The sequence below is a fragment of the Ammospiza nelsoni genome, chromosome 7 (assembly GCF_027579445.1).
Source record: "Ammospiza nelsoni isolate bAmmNel1 chromosome 7, bAmmNel1.pri, whole genome shotgun sequence".
Classification (NCBI taxonomy): domain Eukaryota; kingdom Metazoa; phylum Chordata; class Aves; order Passeriformes; family Passerellidae; genus Ammospiza; species Ammospiza nelsoni.
Genome location: NC_080639.1, coordinates 35875305 through 35895707, shown reverse-complemented (window position 1 = coordinate 35895707; position 20403 = coordinate 35875305). Strand labels below are relative to the sequence as shown.

General features: G+C 39.2%; 1 protein-coding gene across 1 annotated transcript in view; it reads right to left on the bottom strand.

Annotated features, from left to right (window-relative positions):
• ARHGAP15 (Rho GTPase activating protein 15) overlaps positions 1–20403 on the bottom strand; it is a 323268-nt gene that overhangs the window by 290182 nt on the left and 12683 nt on the right. Inside the window, exon 2 of the mRNA XM_059476533.1 lies at positions 15263–15442. Coding sequence (XP_059332516.1) covers positions 15263–15442 — 180 coding nt within the window. The remainder of the gene's footprint in view (positions 1–15262; positions 15443–20403) is intronic.

Here is a 20403-nt window from a genome sequence, read left to right as displayed (position 1 = left end):
GGCAAAATATGAAAGACAAGGGAGTAATGGTATTTCTACAGGAAATGCCTCAGAAAGGTATTTAGCTAAGGAAAATACAAAATGGAAGAGTTATGCTTGCACATTAAAAAGTAAATAATCTTGTAAATGTGCAATGAGACCCTTTAATTTGAAAAAAAAAACAATTTATTTCCACTCTGCACCATTTTCCTGCTGTCCCTCCTTCCTTGCCTGACCACGCCGGTTTACTGAGGTTCATGTTTCCAAAAATGCCTCAGCAATAAAGAGTCCCAAGTCTGACACACAGGAACAGACCCTGAGGCTGGAATCATGGCTCCTCTGCGTGAACTGAGGTCTTGCTCTCATTTCAAACAGGGAAATTTCAAGGTGAAACACACACAAAATCTCTCCTGTCAACAGGTTCGTTAGTTACGTCTTTAAAACAAAATTGGTGCCTTTCAACTTTTCTCATTGTTTTTGTTTTAGTTTTTTTTTTTCTGTAATAAAGAATTTGGGTTTCAGAGAAATTATGATGTTTGCAACCCACATCATAAAAAATCAAAATTAACCACACAACCCCCAAATCCCAGTACTTTAAAAATGGTTGATCCTACCCACATGGATATGGCTAGCAAATTCCATTGTTTGGAATCAAGGTCTTGGAGATCATTAGACATTTGGTGACTGTGAAATCTAATTAATGACCAAAGACTTTTTAAAAAATAAAAATCCCAGGGTACAATAATGCAAAGGAAAAATGGGATGCTTCAGTTTTATTCTTAAATTGTAGAATTATCTTGCTCCAGGAAATATAGTATTATTTAGAAACCTCTATCTCTCATCCCCAAATGTGGTTTTTTTTTTTTTTTTAATAGCACTCCTCTTTTTGTTAGCAGCCAAAATCAAACACAAGCATAAATGCTAGTATGTCAAATATTAACATTGGTATTTATTTGGATCCAGGTACTTGATTTATCAGCTAAATTATTTATTCAAGAGGTAACACTATACTTCATGTAACCCCATTTCATATTATGTGAATATATTAAACCCTACCTGAATATATTATGTGCAATCCTAATAAACCTTTCCACTTTTCAATTTCAGTCCTTCGTTTTTTCACTGTTTGAAACATAGAATTTATTTTTTGTACTAACATGCTAAAACTGAGCTTACTGCAAACTGTATACATACTTTTTAATATCTTTCAGATGAGCAAACCAGAGTAAAAAAATAAAATTTCTTTTTTTTTTGGGTGGGGGGTGAATTCATTCATGATGCATTTTCAGTCTGTTTATTAAGTAATCATATCTGGGTACAAGTGTCAACACAATTTACATTTTGAATAATGTGAAGCAGATAACCTCAATTAACAAGTAATTAGAGTCATTTTCCTATTAAGCAGTTTCCCTAATTGTTTTTGAAACCTGGAACCAAAATTGTAATAAATAATAAGCGGCCAAAACATGTCCCTGCATTAGTTTAATCCAGGCTCTTCCAGTGGAGCCTGGGAAAAAAAGCAGCAGCAGTAAGGGCTGATTCCTCATGAAATATTGAGAGAAGGGGGAAATATTTTGTAGCTGTGGACTCTTCATAGTGTGCTCTTCTGTTGCTTTTTTGTGTTTTGTTTTTATAATTGATATTATTTCCTTTCCCTCTCTTTTTTCACCCCCACGATTTCATATATGAACTTTTTACGTATGAGATATTTGACTTAATCATTGCTGTGGATTGACTAGAGCTCATCAGGGAAAAGCCATCCCCCAGGGAACACAGAGGGTGTGATCTCAGCTGAACTACATTTATTGTAATACAAACTAATTTGATCCCTTACATTCTACCTTGTCAGCACACCATGCCTCTCTTTATGTAAAATAATAAATATCAACCTGTTTTTCAACACAAATAGAACAATTTGTGTGTTTGCTGATGGTCATAAAAAAAAAAGTCCTTCACATGAATATCAGTCTTTAAATAGATACTTGTCATATCTGAAGTACAATAAATGAGCTAAGAGAACATAAAAATTTCACATATATTTCTCTGCTCACACTGCACGTTCTCATGGAAAACACCTAGGTTGCACTCTGTCTGCCACATCCAAAAACGGGGGGAAATAATTTTCTAGCTGAAAACAAGAAAAGATCCAGCAGCTGCTCCTCACTCAGAGCCAAAACAAACAAGTGAACTAAAAACTAACTGAAAAGCTACACAAAAAATCCCAGGAAAAAAAAAAAAAAAAAAAAAAAAAGGAAAATCAGGAAGGAAAAGGGAAAAGAGCAAGTGCAATAATATGGGGCTGCCCCATTCCTGGACGTGTCCAAGACCAGGTTGGATGGTGGAAGGTGTCCCTGCCCATGGCATGGAACTGGATGAGCTTTATGGTCCCTCCCAACCCAAACCATTCCCTGGTTTTACGATTCCATTCTCTTCACCCACAAACTCCAGCCCAAGCCAGAGCCTCCAGACCTGCAGTAATATTAATCACAATTTCAGCTGCTAGGAGATACCATTTCCACCTGAAGGAGAGGAAAGAGATGGAATTCTTACAGGCCATGAAGGAACCAAGCTACTCAAAAAGGCTCTTGGCACATTTCTAACCAGACTTCACCCTCCACCCCACAAACACTTGGCTGTTGGCTTGAAGTCTACAGGAAATTTTGCCAGCCTTGGAAGAGTGCAAGATTTCTATTTACTTCATTTTTTACAAAATTTCAATAAAGCAGCAAATCAAAACCAGACTGCTCAAAATAAAAATGAAAAACCCTAGGAAGACAGCCTGAGAAATTCCAGGAAAAACTGGCAGCTACAGAAGGACATGATCTGTCCAGAAGGAATACAAACATTTAAATAACTTGCTGGAAATTACACTTTGTGAAAAATACCATTGATTCCTTTCAAGTCATTTTATTAAAAGGTCTATTAATGCTTGGCTTGCACTTTGTGGCCATGAGAGATGTTGGAGCAAAGAGCTATCAAAGGTGGCTATCAAAGTTGGGCTTTTTCCATTTAACTTTCTCTAACTATTAAGCTGCTCATTTTGTGGAGACAATCATTAGTGTCTTTAATGTGAAACAAAGCTTCTGGATAAGAGCTGCTAGCTGAAGATCAATATGAAAGATATCATTTCAGTTACAGCTTTAATAACTGTAACAATAGGGAGCCTGGCATTGCAGGCTTTATGCATTAATGTAATTTAGAATCTACCAGGTACAAATCTTATCAAACATTAGCAGTGGCTGCGTTGGGATTTTCTAGGTAAGAAAACTGTGGGATAAATGGGAAGTATTTGAAAGGTAAACTTTCATGTAATCAGGCTCATCTGCCATAAAAACATGAAAGAATTTACATGAAGAAAGTAAAATAAATAAACCAAAACAGAGTCTGGGAAAAGGATGGACATTTTTAAGGAGAGAGTGGTTCATGTGCTCAGAGTGCACTAGAATGTCTCTCTTGCTTATACCACAAAACTGGAATTTCAGCCAAATTCAGTGCAACTAAAGGTTTTATGCAAACCGCCATACACAGAAAAACAAACCTACCTGGATGTGCAGTCAGCTGAACCCAAAACTGATGAGGAACTTTCTTCCCTGGCTACCAACAAAGCACCAGCACTAAAAACCAGGAGCACAACCCTTCCTCCAACCACAATTCACAGCTCCACCCAGCAAATTTACATTTCCCACCCCATTTGTTCCCACCCACCTGTTTCCAAATCCCTCTGCTCCCTACTATTCCATACTTTTCACAATGGGCCCAGTTGCCTCAACCTTTTCCTGATTTTGAGATTTGCATGGTGGTGTCAACTGCTGCATTCTTCTGCAGCAGTTTATCTAAAACCACATTATTTCTTTTCCCAGCTCTCCAATTTCTTGATTAAAATAAAATTTAAAAAGCTAAATACAAAACTCTCCCCACATCCAAAGGGGAAAAAATAAGAAAATAAAATCAGGCCTGAGAATGTTAAACCACAAATTTTGGATCTTCCCTGCAAAGTTATTCCTAAAACCTGATGCAACCAACTGGCAGTTCTTTATAAACAATTTGTTAAACTTGTGTCCAAATGTCTTCAGGTTTTAGTGCTTACAGGTGGCTACTTTAGATTTACACTTTAATTTTGAGAAAGATCTAAACTGGGAACACTGAATTTTCAGTTTATCATTTGCTGATAAAAAATGGAAAGCTCAAAGTTAAAGTAGCCAACTACTGGAAAGAGTTGGCACCTGGCATTTTAATTTTTAAACATTGGGGGGTTTTGTGTAATGAGGTTATAAAGTAAGAGTCTGACTTCAGGACCACAATCAAGAAGAATGAGCTCTTAAGGATGACAGAATCACTGATGGGAAGCTCAGTTGGTCCAAATTCCAGGTTTGGTCCAAATAAATAAACAAAAGTTTGGATGCTTGTCTGGGTTTTCTACCTGCCTTGGGGCTAGAGATGTCATGAGAACAGATTCTCTCATCACAGCTGCAGCACTTCCAGTCCTGGCCATGGATGAAATTTCCAGGAGAACAATCTTTCTTAACAGAGCTCTGGGCCAGGGGAGGGAAGTAAGGGAAAATAGGATGGGGATTTCGCAGTCTTTCAAATCTGATTCCAAAATTGAGGTAAGATTCAGAGATGAGAAAGGAAAACACATTTTTTACTCTACTTGGGTTTTGGCTGTAGTCTTCAATGCCACTTTCTACTGCAACTGGCAGAGTGTGTGGCAGCTCAGAGAGTCAATAATCACACAAAGAAAGGTGCAACTGCTTCTAAAGTTTGGGCATATTCAGTACTGTCCTAAAATAACAAACATGACAAAGTTGCATTGGTCTATGACATGTAAGTAAAAAAAAAATTGTTGTGTTTTGTTTTTTTGTGTTTTTTTTTTTTTTTTTTTTTTTTTTAATAGGCTGTATATTGAGAAATTAAACCCCTTCTTCCTCTCAAGGTGTTGGGTTCTGGGCCCTTTGAAGGGGGAGGTTCCAATCCAGCTGCGTGTCTATGCAGGCACACCCTCAACTAGAAAATCATGGGTGATAAAGATGTATTTCCATTAAGGCCACGAATCACACCGAACAGGAAATCAAACAGAAAATAAAATATTGCCATGTTAACATGACAGGATCAAATGCTGAAGAAAAAAAATAAAAATAAAGGTTGACTTCAAAGGAAATTTCATGTGATTTAGGGCAGGAGAATTCTGCTGTCAACTATTTGTCTAAGAATAGGCACATTGCCTAACAAGGACACTCTTGTCTGTTTTAAAACCCGTTCTCATTGCATTAAACAACATTTATTAAGCTTGTGCATACACAGTGCAATAGCACATGTATTTAGGGCATGCACAAAGTAATTTGGTCCCCATTTCATCTCATTGGTACTGCAAATGTTTCACTGCAGTAATAAAACAGACCAAAAAAAAAAACAAAACAAAAAAGAAACCCTGGTTCTTTACCTCTCCTGTCATGTTGCATTGGGTCACTTGGTGCCACATGATGTGATATCATGTAGCTCAATGCAAGGAGACACATGTCCCTTCTCATTGGAAATTTAAAGAAATGGAGCTTACTTTTCCCCTGTGGGAAGCTATGCAGGTCAGGTGCCCAAGACTAGCTATGGGAAGTTTGATATAATCTCAGTTTCAGTACCTACATATTTCAAATCTGACGGCATTTTTGAAAGGAAATGTGTTAGATGCCACAATTCAGCTGTAACACAGTATTTAATAAAGATAGCGTAAAAGGAATATAATTCCACAGCTTATGTTCCCTGTCATGGTGTGCACTGACACAGATTTCCAGAGAGACTCCTTTAAACAACACTTTTTAAGCATACTTTTTGAAATGTACAGCACAGAACACAAAGGCCCTCAGAGAAACCTAACGCCGCTGAAAGCACAGGGGTATAGAATCAAGGGAAGAGAACTGATTAATGATGAAGCCAAAATAAGGCTTTTTTGGATGAAAAATAGTGAAACAGTTAAGCATAGAGAATATAGATAAGGAAAATGTACAGGACCTGGGGCCAAGTTCTCCTCTCAGTTACACTAGCATAATTGTGGAATAATTCTGTTTTAATTAATAGAGTTAATATGATGAGAATGGAATTATCTACATAAGGAGCATGATTGAAACATTACGGTTGAACCAGCTTTGAGGCAGCCTCTTTAATGTGTGGAAAAGAAATATACATTCTCCACAGTCCCACTTTACAGGTAGAGAAACAGAAAAAAGTACTAAAAATTCCCTTTGGCAAGCAAACATCCAGGCTGGGACCAGGGAAACATGACAAATTCCAGTCCAGCTCCTTCTCCACTTGGTTGCAATGAATAAATACAACTGAAGGCTATCTTGGAAGCCAAGTGAAATATTATGTGTATAAAATTATCTTGCTAACATCGTGGCATGTTGCTGTCTCACTCCTGAATCAAAAAGATTCAACTTTTTAGTGTGTTGGTCTGTTTAGCATCATGATGGCAACTTCAGTGTCATTAATGTGTCTGTATTTGGATGCCACTTCTTACAGGATAAAACAGTCAAAAAGTTAGAAGCCTGTGGAGCAGAATCAGCAGAGATTTTATGAAATAAATTTTTCCTACTGGTAAAAACCAGAAAGATATATGGTGTTGACTCTGAAATTATGGTAATACCAAAGCACTGGGATCACTGTAATTTGAATCAGATGTTAAGGTGGAGAAAATAATATTATTTGGAGGGTTGATTCAAGCCTCATGTCCAAGTTTTCTTAGTCTGCTGCATCGCCTTACCAGGACAGCTCAAAGACTACACTGCAGACTTTTGGAGAAAGAAAGTTTTGAGCTGCAAACTCCTGATTCAACTCCATGATGGTTCTTTGGGTTTTAGCAAGATAAGGTGAAGGAGAAGAACATTCAGAGTTCCTAGAGTTCACCTCATTTCACCGTTTTCGCACATTTCTGATGGAAAGAATGAAGGAGGGTGTCTCTTTCTCCTCTTTCCTTCTAAGTTCCTGTTGGTTCCACAGCCCCAGCCCCCAGTTATCAGTGAGAAATGAGAGCCTCAGTCTGTGCCTGCACTCTGCTCTTCAGCAAGACATCTCATTTCATATGATGTGGACTAAAACTGGTATTAGCATGAATTTCCACGGCTCTTCTATAGATGACAATAAATCCATAATTATTAATCCACAAACTCCCGTTTACACCTTGTCTTTCCTGTGTTCTCTGAAGAACTACCAATACTACCATAGAAGATATTTTTTGAGTGTTTCTCTGTCTACTTTCCTATCAGTGTCTCAGTGTTAACAAATGAGAGTGGGAGTGAGAGAGTGGCCAAACATCTTAAAGGGTGATTTCAGGGTTCCTGGTGCTGCCCCAAGCTCTCACAAGGTCCTGCCCTGAGCAGTGACACCCCAAAGCCCCAGATCCTTGAGAGGAACCAGCACTGCCCCCTCATGTCTCCACAGCTCCCGCCAGCATCAGACACTAAAAGGGCTGTTAAGAGATTAAAAGAAAATATGAAACAAAAGAAGTCAAGCATGGGTTTTAGATGGTAAATTAAATAATATTTTCATAACCAAGTTTTCATTATTTCACCCCTTAAGACATACATTACAACAGAGAGAAGTGTCTCATTTGAAAAGAAAAAAAAACTCTTTAATTTTTTTTACCCTTTTTTAGATGTCCTATCAGCTTAAAAATAGTTTTATATGTATCTACACCAAGCTTTCTATGAAACTCAAAGGGATTTGTAGACTTTGAGGAATGCATTGATCTCCTCATAAACCACCCAAATTGTAGAAAACTCTATTAATGATAAAGAAAATGTTGGATTTGCTCACTAGATGTTAGGAAAACAACGGGGGTGGGGTGGGGGGGGTATTCATAAAGTGGAATGCAAAACTTCTTAACAGAGCATTCAGCTAGGAGGGTATTTTAATATTGAACATCCTTCCAAATAATTCAATTTTCAAGTGGCAGATCATGGGAACGCTAGTGTTTTAGAGACAGCTGCTCCTCTAGCTAGCATCTCCCCAGTTTTTAAAGGAAAAAATATATATAAAAAGGAGAAGGGGAGGGAAAGGGGCGTTTGGCACGGGGCTGAGGGTCCGTGGCATCAGCTGCTCCAGCTGCAATCCCTGGTGCTGCTCTGCCCCCTGGTGCTGCCGCGGCCGCAGAGCATCCCCCGCCGAGCATCCCCCGCTGTCACTTCTCACTTCTCCGCCAAGTTCAAGGTCAGTGCCTAGCTATTTTCAGCTCATCTCTTCTTGATCCATGCAGAGAAATGACAAGGTAACGTGATTTGGGGTCAGCTGTATTACAGGAACCGTTACATAAACGGAGAAAGTGGAAATCAATCCCGGCTGACAGTGTCTTCGGGATAATCAGCGCTCACTCCATGCCGCTGTCAGCTCTCCTGCATCAAACACCATGTTACTTCTGTCACATCTCCTTAACAAAACCAGAGTCTCACTTTTGGCAAAGTAAATAAATATTTCACTCGGGCTTGCGTTTAATTCATTGTTTAGAGAACTTTAACACTTTGGACTTGCAAAGAGTCCCCATTTGGAGGAGAAAAGACAGCTTACCCTGTCAGGTCCATTACTGCCTGCAAAGGGCGCTGGCAAAGATACAGTGGACTCTTATGAAACACCCCATTCCTCGTGTTTTGTGCTTGATTCCTTTGAGCAGACGATTGTCCTCCAAATCTCCGTCACCGAGCGGACCTCGCCTCCCCAAAGTGCTCCACCTAACCCACGGTCACCCCATCCCCATCACGGCTCTTTCCCCCTAACGTTCTAGGACACCTCCCCTCAATTTGTCCGATTATTATTGCTCGATCTGAACCATTTCCTGCCCTGAGCAGACATCTTCCCCCAACGCAGAATTATGAACATATCATTTCACAAGATGCGGCGCGTTAGCCGCGTCTCGGTGGCGGCACATGGTGCGGCGGCGTGGGGGGAGAGCAGCCACTCCATCCCACCCACCTTGTGCTCCCATGGAACCGCCGAGCCCGCCGAGGAACAATTTGCCATAATATTAGTTGTCAGTAAATTCAAAGACGGAGCTCCTAAAGCTATAAAATGGATTAGAAGCAATTTAAAAAAGAATTAACAAACTAGAGTAAGAGTATACTGTCAACAAACAAATGCTTCATCATAGCACTGTAATTTGGAATTTTAATTACCCCTCTGCTTCTGTAACAAAACAATGTCTGAACTGGCAGCCATTTGAATCTCTCACAGGTCATTGAGCATTCTAGTTAATTACTCTATGAATAGCCTGTTTTTCTCCCCTCTGGAAACACGTTTCTAATGGCAGTCAAGGTCTGACAAATGTGTCATCTACATAATTAGCTAGGAAGCAACACAAAACATTAAACATGCTTTGTGCCGACAACTATCAAAACATTTCATTTGTTGTCAATTATTCATTACTTTGTAGGTTCTGAAGGGGTTGTTATTATGAAAATAAGTCCAGATGCTAACAAGGTTAGAGTTTTTTATTCAAATTAGTAATCAGAGGACTAACTTTAAAAAATGTGTCTTGTGTACGTTTATGGCAGCGTTCAATCAGCACTAAATTATAAACGAATTTAGCTAAGTTCAAGTGAAAATAGCCATGGCAGAGCACATACACTAATTTGTGGAGTTGCAGCTCTCTTTGAAGTTTTAGGATCTAAGCTGAAGTAGCAAACTTTCAGAACCTTTGGCAAGACTAATTTGTGCTTGGTAAATAGAGTAAAGATTTTCACAGCGTGAGATAATGTAAGATTGCAAAAAAAAAAAAAAAAAGGAAAAAAATGGAGGTTTTTGAACCTTTTTTCTACCCTTCTGTCACACTGAGTAAAAGTCAAAATCAGCAATTCTGACCCCTATAATATCTTGTCTGAACTTCGGTTTGGCTTAACAAGGAAGCCAAACCGGTTACATTCACCACTCCCTTAATAGAGCTGAAATGAATTTATCCTTGCTTTCAAGAAGAAATAGGTGCTGGTTATTTCCTTTCTCTATGATCTCATTATGATGCTGCCTGTCAAGCTACGCAGCTGAAATTGTACAGTGAAACTGTGGGGAGGAGAAATAAATGGGGAGTTGAACAATAAAATTAACTTCTTCCTTTTTAGCCAGGATTATTTCAGCTGAAGCGCTATGGTGTAAATATACAATAAAGAACAACTTCTCACAGGGCATATTTAAGAAAATATAAATGAAAAAAAATATTATTCACAAAAGCAGGAGGTTTGTTTTGGACATTAAAACACACCTGCACACAAAATATTGGTCCTGTAAAAGAGTTGGGAGGCAAACCTGAGGAAAATCACTTATTAAAGGTAAGCTGAGCCCTAAAATAGGGTCATGCATTAATATTCCACATTCAGCTTTTAAGTCAGAGGATTTTATGGTATGGGGAACATACATGAGCACAGAGGGGCACATTGTGCAGGCTGAGGGCCTCTGCCCAGAGCCAGAGCAGCTCCTCAGGTAGGGAAAAAGGGACACAGGCTCTGAAATGGGTGAAAAACTGGAGCCAAGGGCTGAAGGAGGCAGTCTGTGAGCACCACGCTCAGCAGAGAGCAGATCTGCGTTTCCAAAGCACAAAACCCGTCTGAGCACAGTAAGGGGACATATGACACACTTCATTTCTCGTTTTCCTGCCCTGGAAAGGAGAATGACTAACGTTACTAAACAGACTAGTTTTCTTTTAGCAATATTCATGCTCAGGAAGCGAAACTGGACTGTGTTTGTGGACACACGGCTTTCACACCTACCCTGAAATACTTGGAGCAAATAAGGTATAGGCTTGCTTTTATTAACAATTACCACCCTTGCCATGGGAAGCTCATATTTTTTTTCTGTATCTGTCCCTGTGCTATTACATGATTTGTGTACACCTTGAAGGGAACACAGCATTTTTCTTTTATAGAGACAAATGTGGCTGCATCTGTAACAGACCAGTGTACGACGACAAAATTTGCAGAGAATAAACCCTGGGCAGTCTCTATTAGATCACAGTAAAGAGAATATTTTTTCAAAACTACATCAGGACAAGGTTTTTTGCTTTTAGAAATATTTTGTCAAGATTTGCTATTTCCTCCAAGAAAAAAAGTAAACTGGGGGAAGAAAAAAAAAAGAGCTATCCTCAAAAACTTTCCCTAAATAAACTACACTATAAAAGAAGCTCTGATGATCTTGCAGAGATTGAAATAATCCCTTTTTGAGCTAAAACTACCCATAGCAATGAAACTGAAAATACTCTAAAAGAGGGCTGGAGACTGTCTTGCAATTAACATTAAACAGATAACATATTTACGAGGAAGTCAAAATATTTTGGAAGCCGATAATCCTGTAAGCCTTAACGTGGTATAAAAACAACAAATAAATGCAAAGTGTTACTGTTACACATGCCTGCCTGATCAATGGTTTTCACATATTGATCTATAAATGGAGTTGACAGTCTGTGTTGGCTGCACATTTTCCAAGCAGCTCTATTTTTGTACAAAACCAATACGGGCAATTACCTTTGTTTGAGATGCCAAGTCTTATCAATTCAATGTGATTTAGTGTCATTTTAATTAAATATCAGGATCTACTTCAGGACAATCTATACAAACAAAGCCTCAAACTTGACTATAAGCTTGATTTGAAGTAAACATGTACAAACCCTGCAATTTCAAAATATGGCTCAAAAACTCTGCTAAACAGAAGGTTTATATTTTTAGCAAATTTATTTCTGTCTTTTTGGCTAGCCATAACTTTGGCAAGTGTTCTATGATCACAGGAGTAAGAAACAAAAGAAGATTGCTTCCCATTTCTCTGATAATGTATTAGGGAGATAAATAAACCTACCAGTTTTTTTAACCTAATCAGAGAAAGCTCTAATACATTAACATTTTGGAATGTCTAAATAGGTTCTAATTCTTAATATAGGCACCAATAAAAAAGACATTTCATTGTTTGAAGTTGTTCTGAATGAAGCAAAATGCACTTCCCTGGGGTTTAACAGATGAAAATAGCAAATATTCATTTACATTGCTAGTTCAGACAATACCATTAAGCCCAGAAAGAGCCCTCACTTGCCACAGCCTGTGTCCAGCTTCATGATTTGTGCTCTTTAGACTCTACATTAATATCAATTTCAACCTTTGCACAAAGCTCAGGCATTTCCATTGAAATAAATAACATAAACCCCCAATAAGATCTTGCTTGTTTCGCTCCTGCCTCCCCCATTTGCATCTGCACCGCTATAAAATGCACACGTGCATATGGCCCTGCTGAGGTACGATGCACATCCTTCCCTGTCACCCTACAGAAAATAATCTGTTCACCTTCAAAAGTAGCCCCAGGTGTGTTCAGAAGCAGCACAGCACATGCTTCAGACTACAACAAATCCCTCGGAGAAAATCAGGCATTCTTCTCCTCCATAAATCACCACTCATCTCTCTACCTTTGTGCCTGGCTTACGCCCTTTATTGTCCATAGTGGGCATTTCCTCTTTCCAAATAACTTTTAGAAATCTATATTTCTATTGATTGCTCAAAATGTGCCAGAGGCCGATTGCCTTAATCCACTAAAGTCAGTAGGTTTTGCATAAGTTGAGTAAAAAGGATTTGACCCATTTATGAATAGAACAGAGTGCATTGCACACACCAAGCATGGACAGCAAAAAGGTGGAGTGGAATCCTTTATTCTGCTGCTTCCAGTTTTCCAAAAGAAAAATCTCTGCAATCATATGACAAAAAATAGTCAATGTAAAATAGAAAATAAACATAATCAATGGATGCCTCATGGATTATATCCATCATCTAAACAGAGGCAGACCGTGAAAACAGAAAATTTCCAAGCAGAAAGATGAGGATAAATCCTTTTTTTCTTCAAGCACAAAATAATTAGCTTTGATTAATATTCTGGTAATATGTGTCTTTTAGCAGGGATTTGTGTGCCTCCAAATGCAGAAGTGAAGACTGTGCAGAAAAGTGCAACGGGAGGAGAGACTTGATTTTTAAAAAAATATTATTAAATTTATATAAATGCATATATATGCCTGTGTCAGCTGGACACAGCTTTTTCAAGACACTTGGAAGGATAGGAGATATTGCCCTGCATTACTTTCCCCCAAATCCTTCCCAAGTCACATGCTCAGATATGTCAGCACACGGCTGATACTCACAATTGCTATTTCACTGCTCCTTTAACTCGCTGCATTTCAAGCCCACAGTTGAAAGCATTTGGATCCTTGGGAATTTTTGCTTTTACTTTGGGCGTTAGCAAACAACTTTAAGAGGCTTATTTAAGTAAATACGCCCAAACACTTTCAGCCTGTCAATATCTAGTCAGAAAATTCTGCATGGCAAAAAGAGATGAAAAGAATTGAAACAGAAAGGAAATTAGTAGCATGGCAAGCTTTCAATCTATTATGTCGGAGCCAAGTTTGCTTGGTAAAATGACATATACTCGGTAAAATTCCGCTTTTATGTAATTAGCTGCTAAACAAATGCAACACAAAGCAACTTTCCAGCTCCCAGCCAATGAACATATATTGCACCTGGTGTGGTTGTTGGGATACAGCAGTGAATATTTATGTCTAATTTAACTTTTTAGAGCCCTTGCTCTGTAACAGTCCAGCATACTATCCCCCAAACTAAAGTTATGTAACAAGGTAATATCAACAATGAGAAACTGCATGATAAAATCCTGCCCAAAAGTGAAAAATGCTAATTTTGTCTCATTTAGCAGCTGGATACAGAAATGCTCATTAGTTTTAAGAGGGTTAATCCTTTTAACTTTTGCATATTGATATGCCAATTATGCCTAATTGTACAAGAGGCATCAGTCAAGGTAATAGTGCATAAACACATGAAAGTTATTAAGTACATCCCAACATGTAATAAAGTAGGTGTTAATTGGTAGCTGAGTTCTGCAGGCTATTGAGGTGGATAATTCATTGAGAGATGGATCACTTGTAATTTCTCTACATAATTCCTTTTGCAGTCTCATGCTGTGATGTTTTCATGCTTGTCAAAAACAACTGCAGCCTAGTGCCTTTTGTTAAACACAGCCAATAAAATGTTAGGCACCATTAAATATACTTAACTTTTAAACTTTTTCAAAGGTACAGTTCTTCCTGGTATTACATTACAGTATTCCCAGTGAATTATTATAAGCAGTGCTCCAAGTTTTTGGTGGAGGAGCACTGCAAGTCAGATAAAAGGAGGAAACATATGCAGTGTGTCTGAGGCAAAGAATGTAATTTAAATAAACGGTAAATTAGTATCTTATCAGCTGCTAAGATCTAAACAGATTTTTCACTGTAGAAATATAAGGAGAAATGAGTTAAGTTGCACCAGAGAAATTTATCACTAGAATAACATATTTCTAAATAAGTCTAAATTCTGAGGTTTAATTTTGAGTAAAAAGGAAATACTGAAGGTCTTGTGGCTTTCCTCCATTTAATAAGTTTGTCAAAAAGCTGAATATTTTATAGGAATCCATTACATCAACAGCAAAAAATTATGGTTGGCATGGTTGTGAGAAGTGGCTGAGATCTGGGACTCTGTCCCCAGCTATCAGAGTTTTCCCCCTCATTTGCATTCTCTGAGAACAAAATGGATCTGGAGTCCAAAAAAGTGGCTAACATTGCATAAATAATTTTGTAACATCATATGGCCTCAGCTGCAAGTTGCCACCATTATGGAAGAAAATTAACCAGGGGAGACTCATACCAATCAGTTTGCTTAGCAGCTCACAAGGAGTACAGGGGCAGGGATGCAACTGGCAATAGAGTTCATCACTAACTATTTAATTTAAAAAAAAATTGCTAATGGATAAAAAAACAACTCAACTCCTTTGACTCTGTTTACTACTGAAATAACAGCATACGTTCAGTGTCTGATTTTTGTACAATTCATTCAGTCTTAGAGCAAGACTTTTTTTGTTACAAAGTTATTTGCAGAGTTTGAAATTTCCATTTGTTTTCTTCTGTCTCCTTTTGAAGTTTGCCTTTTGAGAAACTGTGATATGTACCTGAAACTGGAAGTGCTATTCTCTGCTTACTTAAGCCTTATTTAAGTGCTGTTAAAACTGAGAGTTGAAATGCTGAGTAGATGTTATGATCATGGCCACCAAAGCCAAATTCTGTATTTCATGAAGGAAAATTGTTACTCCAATACCTAGAGGTACTCCTAAAAATGTATTAGTGACTTGAAATCCCTCCTTTCAAAGGATGATAATGGAACCAGTGTCTTAACAAGCATAAAATAAATCTGTAGATTTTTAAAAAAATGGAAGACTCAGAAACTATTAGGAGTGTTTTACTTACGGGCTCGGCGACTTTCACATTCTCAGAGAGAATCATAGATTTGCTTTGGCTCAGCCTGTCGTGGTGAGTGTTGGAATTTTTGATCCTCATTTGAACAGCCCCTGTGCTATGGTGGGAAGGATTAGGCTTTTCAGAGCCTGTATCAGAAGTTGAAGACCTTTCCATGGTTGCTGGGTTGACCTGAAGAATGTGAAATAAGAGCATTAATTTAGGGACTCCTCATACAAAAACGTATCAATGCCAGGTCTGTGTCACTGCAGTCAGGAGAAGAAGCTGAGTAGTCTTGCTGGCAAGATCTTGATCATCTTTGAACACCAGGATAACTATCAGATGTGTCAGCCTGCAGTTTTATTATTGTCCTTATCACCCTTATCCCATCCAAACTGCCTTGGAAGAGTTAGTTTATGTAAAAGATTATCCTTATCTCAAAAGCCATTCTCCTCCATGGTGTAATCTCCCTGCAAGCCTCTGCCACGTCCAGCTGGCAGCCACTCCACTTTGTCTTTGGCCCTGCTCACACGACACATTTTAAATCTTGCAAAGGGAAAGGACAGGCTGTGAAGCCAATTAACATATCTTACCTCCACAGTCCCACACGGGCCAGCCACAAGTGCATCTCAGGGCCACACTGAAACCCTGCAGTGTCCTGCAGCTGATAAAATAGCCCTTAATTTTCACAATCCTACCAGCAGCATGGACGAGATTTTTCTTTCTCTGTCCATTTTTAAAATCTGAAATTGAGAAATGGCTGAGCTCTCAAACCCTTGGATGGGGAGTGGACCTAGAGTGATCACAGGGCTGCTGTTCAACCTCCCATTTTAGTGTTAGAACAACTCAACTAACTCCCTTCTAGCTATTCAAAACATTTTTTGGAGGCAGAAGTTGCTTTATATTTCCTGTAGAAAACACCAAGACAGCAATGTACAACACTTGCTCTGTTTTCCTCCCCCCTTGCTCACCCTCGTAGTACTACATATAGCTCGTGGGTGCAGCAATCTACTGAGAGTCACAAAAAACTGGCTCTTTATATTGCTGTGTAACCACACGAGAAAATGTGTAAGGAAGAGACACTACACAAGCTGGAAAAAGCTGGTTTCCCAACTATGGAGCCAGGGAAATGGAAATCCATTTAAGTGCAGTTATAGTATAAACTGTAGAAGAATCAGCGTTTTCCAAACGGGTTGGAGAGCATGGCTATTTCTAGCAACATCCTGGCAACTTCTGAAGGCTCTGAAAGATTAAATTCCTTGATTTCAAGAAAGCCCATTATTGTGAAGATGTCAGAGCGGAGAACACATTGTCCAGGTGTGAAGGTGGGAGGGGGAGATGGGGAGCTCTGCTGCACATCTCTGGGCAGGATCACAGTCTGGGCAGGTGGGAGGACACAGCTCCCACAGCTTCAGCCTCTCAGCATTGATAAAACCATTTCTCACAGGAAATTGCCCTAAATGTAGAGGATGATGACAACAGGTCATGCAGTCAGAATGGCTGAGGGTGGAAGAGACCTTGATAGGTCATCTGGGCCAACCTGATCAAGTAGGAGCACCTAGAAGTGATTGGCCCACATCCAGAAGGCTTTCCATGGAACCCCAGATTTTTTGGGAGATTGGATTACATATTTTCAACTCCCCTGGCATGGGCTGGGACCTTCAGGGGAATTTATATGCATTCGTGATAGGACTCTCGGCAAGAGAAAGGAGTAAGTGCTTTAATATTAGCCCATTACTCACTCAACATGATAGAAGCACTGAATTTATTAAAATTAAAATTAAAAAACAGATTAAAATTAAAAAACAGACTAAAATTAAAATTAAAATTAAAATTAAAATTAAAATTAAAAAAACACTGAATTTAATCAAAATTTTAAAATCCATACCAAAAACAAAGCTAGTGCCCATTAGCTGTTTCCTTCATTGACTCAGTTACTCAAGAATCCCCAGAGAAGTTGAATCTCAGGTTACAGAAATTAGATTAAAGCTGTTCCATGTCACTTAGGAGCATGCCTGCCTATGACTGCTGCAGAGCTGGTGTATTGCACTTGGGAAAAGTCTTTCCATGAATCTTTGGTGGGCAGCACTGTGTGTTCTCCCTCCCCAAGACACTTCTCACCACCCTTCAGAGCAGTCAGCACCCAAATCCGTGTCACAGGGATACTTTGCCATTTTGGCAGTAAGGACTGCAGCAGCTCCAAGCAGGAAATTATTTTTTCTCTCCTCCTAAACTTGGAGAGTCAAACCATTTTGTATTTCATGTTGGTATCAAATCAAAATTGCTTCTCAACAGATTTTCAGTAGGCTCCAGGCTGGAGAGCGGATCAGACTCGAGAGACAAGAGCAGTGCTGGCTCTGTCACGGATCCAATGTTTGGCTGGAGCACATTGCTCAGATTTTCTTCTGAAATCTCCCACCTATAAAGCTCTGACATATCCCTCCTCGGGAGCATTATGAGTTTTAATTAGGTAGTCTCTGCCTGGTGTTGTCAGTACACGACGTGCCATAAGAAAGTTCAATAGTGTGACAAAGTCATGCCCTGGATCACAAGTAGGAGCACTGTAAATGGCAGAGCTGTGAAGACTTCTGAAACTCTTGGTTCTAATCTCATTGAACCTTGCTTAATTTTCCTGAAATTTGAGCTAATTTGCATACATCAGACTATTACAAGGAGGCTTTCCAAGATACTAAAATTACAGGAACTACTATAAAAGAAAACAACAACAAAAGCCAAAATGGAGCATTTCCACCATCAGATTTGTCTTAGTGTAAAACACAGCGAGATCTTGCAGAATAAGAAGGAGGTCTGCATAGGTCTGCATAACATGGAAGAAAGGCACAAAAGTTGTGCCCTTAGGGTTTTCAGGTAGGAATCCTTTGCTGTCCAAGCTCCAGGCAGGCTCCTGACAGCGTTACCAGCCCTACGTGCCAGTAGATGGCACCCTGAATATGAGCTCCACGAATGCAACAGCACCACATTTGCATTTGCAAAGAGGATTTGGTAATCCTCACACTCTGCCCTGCCTCTATTGTTTGTTTGCTTATTTTTGTTCTAACTTTTTTTTTTTTTTTTTTTTTAAATAACAGAGGGAAAGACCATCAGGAAACAGATAAAATATTGTCAGAAAACATAAAAAGGACCCTATCTTCTGCATTTATGAGTTGGTGCTTCCAAATTGTTATTAGAAGCATCAGGGCCAAGTTTGGGCCTGTTTTGCAGGGGAATTTGTTTCACTTCCTGTGGAAGGCAGAGCTGCCAAGCCCCATGCAACTGCTTGTGTGGCACTCCACGTCCATTATATAATTATCTAATTTGCCTTTTGGCAAACAGTTAGCATCTGGATATAAATTTCAGTTTTGAAACCTCTTATGGTTGATTTGCTAGAGAAAGGCATTAAACCAAGGCAGAATTTCCCCTCCTCTCCACCTTGTTGCTTAGACGTAGAGTAAAGGGGCAGGGTTAACTTTGAGACGCTAACCTAAGAGAAGGGAAACAAGGGTACACACTCAAAATTCCTCTTGGAAATACCTAGTTTGGGGCGCTGTGGAACAGAAGGGGCAGGTTGGAAAAGGGTGAGGAATAGTCAGGGGCAAGAAAAATCCTTGACGTGAGGATGGATGGATGGATGGATGGATGGATGGATGGATGGATGGATGGATGGATGATGCAAAAATTAAAGGCTGATTCATATAGTGGGGAAATGAGGTTACAATAGGTATGGTATGAGGAAGGAGAAATTTAATTTCTGCAAAGTGGGTGAATCACTTACTTATGGGGTAAGAAACACCACTGAGCTGAAGGAACATAATCCCCTTTTTGGCTGTGGCAGCAAAACCAGTTCAGTCCTACACACCCAGTCACTTTCAGAGATATTTTAGGAGGCCAGGAGCCTTCTTTGAAGGAAAAAGTGCTTCATCCTTTAATAAAATTTGCAGCCTCAGTGGGCCAACTCCTGCAAAGACTTTTCCCACAGATGGGTGCATGTGTTTGCAGTGCTCCAGGAGGATGTAAGTCTGCTCCAGCAAGTAGCATAGCAACCTCGTAGTGCAGCAGATTGAGTTAAGCCAGAGCTCAGGCACCAGCTACAGGGGAGAGCTGGCTGGTAAACATTCAAGTGGCATTTGACAGTTCCTAAAGAGTTTAAAACTCCAATTTCTAAATGTACAGCTGACTTTCAAACACATGGTGTGGAAATAATGAGGGTTGTAGAGGTGAAAAACAGAAAGGTTATTGCTGATGCAAATCCACAGGCAGCAAAGCCATCCCACTTCTGAGAATCCAGCCCAGGTTTAGAGAATTGTACAGCAAATGGTGAAGATCAGATCTCCTCCTTACCCACAAAGTGTTGGGAATTGCCAAAACTATTCACCAGAAGATTTTCTGTAATGTTTAATTTAAAAGTAGAGCTTTCACAGAATCATGATGTTTGATAACAGTGAAAATATGTCAATTATTTTGGTTTGATGGGAAAAAATTATTATCTGTCTTTTTGAAAAGAGAAAGGAGATGACAAGGCAAAGAAAAATGAAAGCAACTCCTTCTGTTACTACTTAGAGTTTCTATCAAAAAAGCAAAAATGCACTTTTTAGCTTTTTGAAAAATGAAATAGCAAATTGCTCTTATCCCTACCATTCTTACATCTTCTGTACCTGAACTATGGTTTCTGTCCCAAAATGACAGTTTGTAAGTACTGCCCTCCTACAGCACCTCTTGGACCTAGAATGAGCCTCATATTGAATTTATCAGTATTATAATCCATTTTGCACATGCTGCTTTGTCCAAACAGTGACCCTAAAATGAGTGAACTGATTGGCATTAGCCAAGAACTTAATTTCCTGAGTTTTGCTGCAGTACTGGTAAAGTCAGTATGCAGATTTTCTACAAAGCGGAGAATTAATTCTTCAAGGAACAAGAAGATAGCAGTATTTCCAAAATTTGGCTTGAGCTATGCTATATTTCCTGCAGGTACACACAGTAGAAGGCAGAATGCAAATGATAATTAATCAGCGTCTTGTACAAGTTGTGGCTGCCCCATCTCTGGCAGTGTCCAAGGCCCGGTTGGATGGGGCTTGGAGCAACCTGGGATAGTGGAAGGTGTCCCTGCCCATGGCAGAGGGTTGGAACAAAATGGTCTTTAAAGTCCCTTCCAA